The 7,854-nt window shown below is 38.4% G+C and overlaps 1 protein-coding gene across 3 annotated transcripts; it reads left to right on the top strand.

Moving 5' to 3' along the window:
• The first annotated feature begins 729 nt into the window (after positions 1-729).
• LOC125214838 (protein SPA1-RELATED 4-like) lies at positions 730-7,555 on the top strand. Of its 3 annotated transcripts, none has more exons than XM_089068220.1 (7): positions 734-2,290; positions 2,424-2,581; positions 3,295-4,252; positions 4,341-4,514; positions 4,620-4,931; positions 5,408-5,467; positions 6,670-7,555. In XM_089068220.1, the coding sequence occupies exons 1-7, from the start codon at positions 1,424-1,426 to the stop codon at positions 6,856-6,858; spliced, it is 2,718 nt and encodes a 905-aa protein (XP_088924346.1). In that variant the 5' UTR covers positions 734-1,423; the 3' UTR covers positions 6,859-7,555. The 3 variants fall into 3 exon arrangements, with proteins under 3 accessions (XP_047971975.1, XP_088924346.1, XP_047971971.1); XM_048116014.2 differs by having other exon boundaries at positions 737-2,290; positions 4,341-4,487; XM_048116018.2 differs by lacking the exons at positions 5,408-5,467; positions 6,670-7,555 and having other exon boundaries at positions 730-2,290; positions 4,341-4,533; positions 4,620-4,852.
• The last annotated feature ends 299 nt before the right edge of the window (positions 7,556-7,854 follow it).

Here is a 7,854-nt window from a genome sequence, read left to right as displayed (position 1 = left end):
GTTGGGCCAATGACGATACTGATGCAGCCGGTCCAAGCCACGACGTGGCCACCCCCAACGTAGGAAGGGGTACCTCACGATGAAGCTGGCCGTCTCCAGGCACATGCTGACATGCGCCAAGTTGATGCTCATATTCAACTCCAAAAGGATATAATTGAAGAGTTGTGGGCACGAAAGATTGCACGGCGATTGTTTTTTCTTTATTATGTAATTTTTTTAAAATAAATATACTTTTTTTAAATGAAGTTAATGAATTTTCCCGTATATATCTCGTAAATTTAATTTCGTAATTTATCGTAAATTTAATTCCGCAAATATAGTTGTTTTTGAATTATTTTTATTGCGGTTAGCCTGTGGCTGACCTTAGGCTAGCCTATTTGATTAAAATGATGATGTGGTAGGTGAATTTTTAGTGCTGATGAGGAGAGAGAGTGGCTGGCTGGCTTATGAATACCTATTACCATTGTGGAGAGAGAGTGGCTGGCTGGCTTATGAATACCTATTACCATTGTGGATGCTCTAATGCTCTGATGTCTGCTTAGGAATATTTTAGTGGCATGTTGTTGGCTATGGGCATGTAATTTAATCTTTGACCATTTGTGATTTCTGGGTCCGATCATGGGTAATTGTGCTGTGTACTGAATAAAAAAATGGAGCTCAGAAAGAAAAGAAATGATTTAATAATCCTAATTCACGACTATATAAATTCTGTTTGAAAAAGGACAAATCTTGAGGTTGAAGACGAGAATGAGACACGTCGCCGGTTTACATGAATGGAAGCGGGAGTTGTAGATAAACAAAACAAGGGCTAGCTCCATTTAGTTTAGGGTTTGTAAATCTTCTCACAAAATCGTTTCTTTCCGCATCTGGCACTGATCGCAATTTACGATGTGAAAAAAATGAATTCGATGAAGTTACAGGTCTGTATGCTTTGAACATTTAGTTTTTTGTTTTTGTCGTTTCCTTATTCTTTTTTTGTTTGGGGGTAGTGGAGAATTTTGTGAGGCTGTGGTACTTTCATTTAAGGGAAAAAGCACACTGATTATTTTTGGTGTTGGGATGTGAGGAAAAAGTATAGTATCAGTTTGTGTGGTTCGTGTTGTTTTGGATTTTGCTCGGCCTACACTCTCTCTCTCTTCCTCTCTCCCTCATAATCTCTGATGCTGCTCTCCTCTCTTGCTCATAACTCATCTCTCTCTCTCTAGATATATCTTTACTATGATTGTATGTGTGGTGGAGTTTTAGAATTATCAACTGTTAAGAGATTCGTATGCTAACTCTATATGATCAACAGGCAACTAGCTGACTCTAATTCTTTTGCGGCATATATTGGTTATTATTTTATGGGAATGATGTTCTCTTGATTCCGAATGGCAAAAGAAAGTGTTGAAATCTTGTGGATCAAGTCATTGTGCAATTCTTTATGTTTGTGTTTGTATCCTGGAATTCATGTAAGTATACTGATAGTGAGAGGTGGTTAGTTATGGAGGGCTCATCCGAGTCTGGTTGGGAGAGGTCTGATAGCTCTAGGGGTTTGAATTCTTCATTCTTTATCAGAAATTCTAGGATTTTGAGGCCAGGTGCTGTCAGATTTTCAGGAGATAATAGTAGCCATGATTCTGTCAGGAAAGGGATGCCTTGGACTCATGTCAATAGCCATAGGGCTCTCCTTGTCGGGGCTGAGGCAGGTGGGCTGGTTGCCCGCCCTGCGGAATGCAACGATGTTAGTTTGAGGAAGTGGTTGGATAACCCGGATAGGACTGTGGATGCCTTTGAGTGCTTGCATATTTTCTCTCAGATTGTAGATGCAGTGAACTTGGCTCATTCACAAGGGATTGTAGTTCACAATGTTAGGCCTTCCTGTTTCATTATGTCCGCGTACAACCGAGTGTTGTTCATTGAGTCTGCCTCTTCCTCGGATTCCGGCTCGGATTCCCCCGAGTATGGATCAAACAGCCAAAGGGCTGAACTCAAGGGTTCACCTTCGGTTGTGCCTCCTGTGTCGCAGCACTCTAGGAGTCAGTCGGGCGTGCAGGATGCTAATCTTTCTAGGAACCCGGCCTCACAGATTAACTCTGCAAGCAGCTGTTTGCAGTCGAGTTCAGGCCAAGCTGTGCATGCTCAGGAAGGTGCTGCCAATGAGCGAACAACGGGGTACAAGAAGCAGTCGTTTCCCATGAAGCAAATAATGATCTTGGAGTCCAATTGGTACACCACTCCAGAAGAGGTTTCTGGTGATCCGAATTCGTGCGCTTCAGATATTTATCAGCTTGGTGTCTTATTATTTGAGGTCAGTGCTCAGCAGATGTTCTGAACTAATATACTAATTTTCTTCCATGACATGGTGCTGCGTTAGAATTAGTGTGTGTGTTCAGTTAAATGCAGTATTCAAGAATCTTAATGACATGTCTATATATGAGCAGTTGTTTTGCACTTTTAATTCCCTGGAAGAGAAAATCTCAACTATGGCAAGCCTGAGACACCGTGTCCTCCCTCCACAGCTTCTTCTTAAGTGGCCTAAAGAAGCTTCGTTTTGCTTATGGCTGCTGCACCCAGTGCCAAGTAGCCGGCCCAAAATGAGGTGTGAGTTTGTATACATCAAGTGTAATTTTTGCTCAAGTTCAGATCATATAGAATTTCTGCTTGATTGTCTGACATTTGTGTCATGTTGAATTATATTGCATGCACCATCAAATTTGAGATTTGTTTGTGTAAACTATTGAACTGCTGGAAAATGACGTTTTCGGAAATATGGGAAAGCTCTTGGTTCGAACTTTGTAACTTGGTCGATGTTTTCGGGAATATTCAGTATTCAGTAACTTTGTAACTTGACAACTCCCTTTGCCCCAGTTGAATGGAATGTAGATGATGATGTATTTACTGTCACGATATGTTTCATTCAATTCCTACCTATTAATTACTCCCTCCGTTCCATAGTAGTGGAAGCATTTCTTTCCGGTACGGAGATTAAGAAAAAGGTGTGTGACGTATTAAATAAAAAGATAATAAAGTAGAACAGAGGAAAAAGTAGAGATAATGAAGTAAGAGTGAGGGAAAAGTAAGAGTGGGAACATTTGTTACTTTTTACTAAAAAAAAGGAAATGACTCTACTGCTATGGAACGCCCAAAATGAAAAAATGACTTACTCTACTACTATAGAACGGAGGGAGTACAATTTCTTTGCGCTAGCTAATATCTTTTCATGGCTGTGCGCTTTATGTTTAACTCAATTATGGTTTCATTCAATTTCTGTTTCCCAATTCTTTACCCATTCTTATATTTATATCATGACAGCGAACTATTGCAAAGTGAGTTCTTGAACGAACCTAGAAAAGAGATAGAAAAACGTGAAGCAGCCATAGACCTTCGAGAAATGATAGAGGAGCAGGAGCTATTGCTGGAATTTCTCTTGATACTGCAACAGATGAAGCAAGAAGCAGCTGATAACTTGAATGAAACTATGTCACTTATATCCTCTGACATAGATGAAGTCACGAAACTGCAGACCTCTCTCAGGATGAAAGGAGATCCAAGCATAGAGTTGGGTAAGAGTTCAGGGCCAGGTCCCAATTTAATGAACAGCGCAGATGATGATGATTCTGGTAGCTCAGGGTCAAGAAAGAGAATCAGACAGGGCCTTGATACGACTGCCCCAGATGACTTAGAAGAGCATGCATATATAAATCAGAAATCCGAGATTCGAGGAAGCTTTCTGTCCAAAAGTTCTCGGCTGATGAAGAATTTCCGTAAATTGGAATCAGCTTATTTTCTAACAAGACGCAGATCTGTAAAAACAGCGTGTAGGTCGTTGGCAAGACCATCTCAAGTCAGTAGTGATGGCAGAGGAGGGTCTAATATAGCAACCGAAAGAAGTTCCATTAGTAACCCATCGTCAAGAGATCGGAGCATTGAGCAAAAGCCAAATGGATGGGTTAATACATTCCTAGAAGGATTGTGTAAATATCTTTCCTTTAGCAAGCTAAAAGTTAAGGCAGATTTAAAGCAAGGAGATCTCTTAAATTCATCAAATCTTGTATGCTCCCTTAGTTTTGACCGTGATGGGGAGTTTTTCGCGAGTGCTGGTGTAAATAAGAAAATCAAAGTTTTTGAGTACAATTCAATCTTGAACGAAGATCGTGATATTCATTATCCAGTTGTTGAAATGGTTAGTAGATCGAAGCTTAGCAGCATATGTTGGAATAGCTACATTAAAGGCCAGATTGCTTCGAGTAACTTTGAAGGTGTGGTGCAGGTAAGATGGTATCTCTAAAAGCCCAAATTTTAAATAACATATGCTCTTGTTATCCAATCTTCATTGTTTTGCTTGGTATAATTTCCAGGTATGGGATGTCACAAGGACTCAGACTTTCATGGAAATGAGAGAACACGAGCGACGTGTTTGGTCTGTTGATTTCTCAGTGGCAGATCCGACAATGCTGGCCAGTGGCAGCGATGATGGTTCAGTTAAGCTCTGGAATATCAATCAGGCAATTCTACTTTTGCACTTGGTGGATGTCAGCTTTGAAACTAAACGTACTAAAGCATCTAGTTATCGTTGCTTGTGGGTTTAATTCTGGATGTGTAATAAGTTGTTTTTCTTACATGGGCTGCTACTGCAGGGAGTAAGTGTCGATACCATTAAGACAAAGGCCAATGTCTGCTGTGTTCAATTCCCCACAGATTCCGGTCGTACTCTTGCATTTGGCTCAGCAGATCATAAGATATACTATTATGATCTTCGGTCCTCAAAAATGCCATTATGTACTCTCGTTGGGCACAAAAAGACAGTGAGTTATGTGAAGTTCATCGATTCAACAACTCTTGTCTCAGCCTCTACGGATAACACACTAAAGCTCTGGGATCTGTCGACGTGTACTTCAAAAGTTCTTGATTGTCCCATGCAGTCATTCACAGGCCACCTGAATGTAAAGGTATCTTTTCCCTCATTCAGATTTGGTTTTGTTGTGGCATTTTTGGATTATATGTTTGCCTGTAAGCGGTTTTCTCCACCTTCTGATTCGATTCAAGACCAAGTTGCCATTATGGACTCACATTTAAGTTCGTATGAACCTTATATTTTGCATAACTTGTTGCAACATTCTCTAGTAGGTCATCTTGTGCTCCATTTTTTACCTTCCCGGTTACCATATGTTTTCCTGAAAGCCATTAAAAATTTCATCCTCATTGCGATAACCTCATACTTCGAAAAGTGGATTTTCTTATTCAGTTCACGTGCTATCTTGTAAAACTAAGACAAAATCTTGCGGTAACAATGCTGAACTTCTTCTTAGAGTTGATATATTGATGTTAAGCACCTTCCATGTGTCCTGGTTTTCAATTTTATTCCCATGAAATACCCAAATATATGAACGCATGTAGATACTGATAGAATATATCGCCATTGCAGAATTTTGTTGGCTTGTCTGTATCGGATGGTTATATTGCCACCGGCTCAGAAACAAATGAGGTATTTTTTTTCTTTTGCTTCATATTTACTTGTTTTAGAGATGAATTGTTTTGTCTCTGATGTATGCCTTCATCGTAATATCTAATGACCTTTTCTTGATTTTGATGCCCCCTTCCCTGGGTATAATCTCAAAGAGACGATAGAAGGATAGTGTCCCCAACTTCACAGCTTGTCCTAGTCAAAGGTTGTGGCTATGGACTAGAAAAGTAGGAATAACTTATATTGTTTTTAGCTCTTGGATCCGTTCTGTGGCATGAAATAAGTCACTGGCTGAAACATTATTTGGTTACTCCTCTCTGTAGAGACCTGCCAAATCGTTACCCTGAATTAGCTCTCACTAGGCCGATGTACGTTGCGTATTGATAACAGTTATGGGTCCGAGACAGACTAGAAAAGAGCAAAGGTGATGGATTATTTAAAAATGGCAAAGAAACAACTCCCTGCCCAACAAATCTGCTGAATGTAAATCAAAAGGGTTCTAATACCAGCACAAAAGATGGATACAAATAAAACATAGTCTTCCGTCCAAAGCCTTTGTCCTAGCGGCAAAGAGCTTAGACATTATTGTTTGAGGTGCCGAGTTCGAGCCCTCTTGACATCATTTCTAATTTTCTCCTTTATATAAGAGTTTTTTTTTTTTTTTTTTAAAACATAGTCTTCCCACCACAAACTAATTTAACTCCTGAACACAAAGTGGCAGAACTAATTAAGGTAATGAGGAATTCCTATCACGTTATCTGGTGGTCCTAATTAGAAGGAAGATGTAGTATAAGAATATTAAAAGAAGACAATGAAATATAATCTTAACAGGTTAAATTCATATTTTCAACCTACTAAGTTTGCTACATGCCTAGAGTCATCTTGAGAAGCTCTTGAAATCTAATATTTCATCATGTTGAATATCTTTATCATTCTGAGTAGCATGATAGAGAAAGGAGCTGGAAGCCTGAACTTCGTATAACATTCATCGTAGCCAGTTAATTAACAACTATCTTATTCCTTGTCTTGAATAAAGTGCTTCCGGGAGCCTCTTGAGTGATTTGCTGAGTTAGATTTAGTTTGTTGTTGATGCCAGTATTGTGTAGATTTTGTAGTATGGAGTATATAAGTTGTTTCATATAATAAACACCACGGATATAAGAACCACATTACATAATAATGCAAGCTTCATTCATCATCTGATTGTTGCATTTGTTGCACAGGTTTTTGTCTACCACAAGGCCCTCCCGATGCCTGCACTGTCGTTCAAATTCAACAGCACAGATCCACTGTCCGGTGATGAAGTGGATGACACTGCCCAGTTCATCTCATCTGTGTGTTGGCGTGGCCAGTCCTCCACCTTAGTAGCTGCAAACTCCATGGGAAATATTAAGCTATTGGAGATGGCTTGATTCCTATTAGAACCAAATGGTTGAAGTAGAAACAAATTTTTGCCTTAGTTGGATATATATATATATATATATATATATATATATATATATATATATAGGGGTGTGTTAGGGTCCTTACAGCGTCTTAGCGTAAAACACAGCACAAATCACAGCCCTTGGATCATTAGATTGGATGGCTGTGATTTGTTACATTATGATACTAAAAATCTACATTATTAGGCGAGGTACATTATTAGACTAGAAATGTACATTGTAAGACTAAAACTGTACATTTCTAAACTAAAATGTTACATTATTAAACTAAAATGCTACATTATTATCCGAGCTACATAATTAGTCTAAAATTCTACATTATTAGATGACACGTGGCATTAATCTAACCATTAGATCATATGATCCAATGGACTGCAAGTGTTTTGAGTTTTACTCATACTTAGCGCTCTGACCTGAATATATCCCTATATATATATATATATATAGGGATGTATTCAGGTCTTATATATATATATATAGGGATGTATTCAGGTCCTTACAACAAATATTTGTAAAACATAAAACAAATGATTTTTGTCATGTAATGGCTGATTTTCATGCCATGTGTAATTAAGAAAATTATTAAAAATATTCGAAAAGGTTAGTTTAGGGAGATGCCAAATGCAGTGGTTATGCACTCCCTTGATTATCTCCTTTTCCATAAGGACTTGTCTTTTATTATTGATTTTATTTGATATTATTTCCTTTTTTAATTGTCTACCTACAGAAACTCACGCAGAAGTATATTTATACATTGATTCCGCTACACAAACTCAGCAAAATTCATACGACGAATTGTTATTTTTTATATCCCTACACGCACAAAAACTCGACCAACTCGATCAACGATAGAAGAAGGCAATGTAGATTTGTAATCTACAAATACTCAATTTAGATGAATTCTAGATCTTTGTGTGTTGTTTGATTTTTGTATAATTTTTTGGAACATTGTTGGCTTAGAAC

Source organism: Salvia hispanica, chromosome 3 (assembly GCF_029641045.1).
Source record: "Salvia hispanica isolate PSC_SH4W2 chromosome 3, Shi_PSC_v1, whole genome shotgun sequence".
NCBI classification, from domain to species: Eukaryota; Viridiplantae; Streptophyta; class Magnoliopsida; order Lamiales; family Lamiaceae; genus Salvia; species Salvia hispanica.
This window is presented reverse-complemented; position numbering and strand designations above follow the sequence as displayed.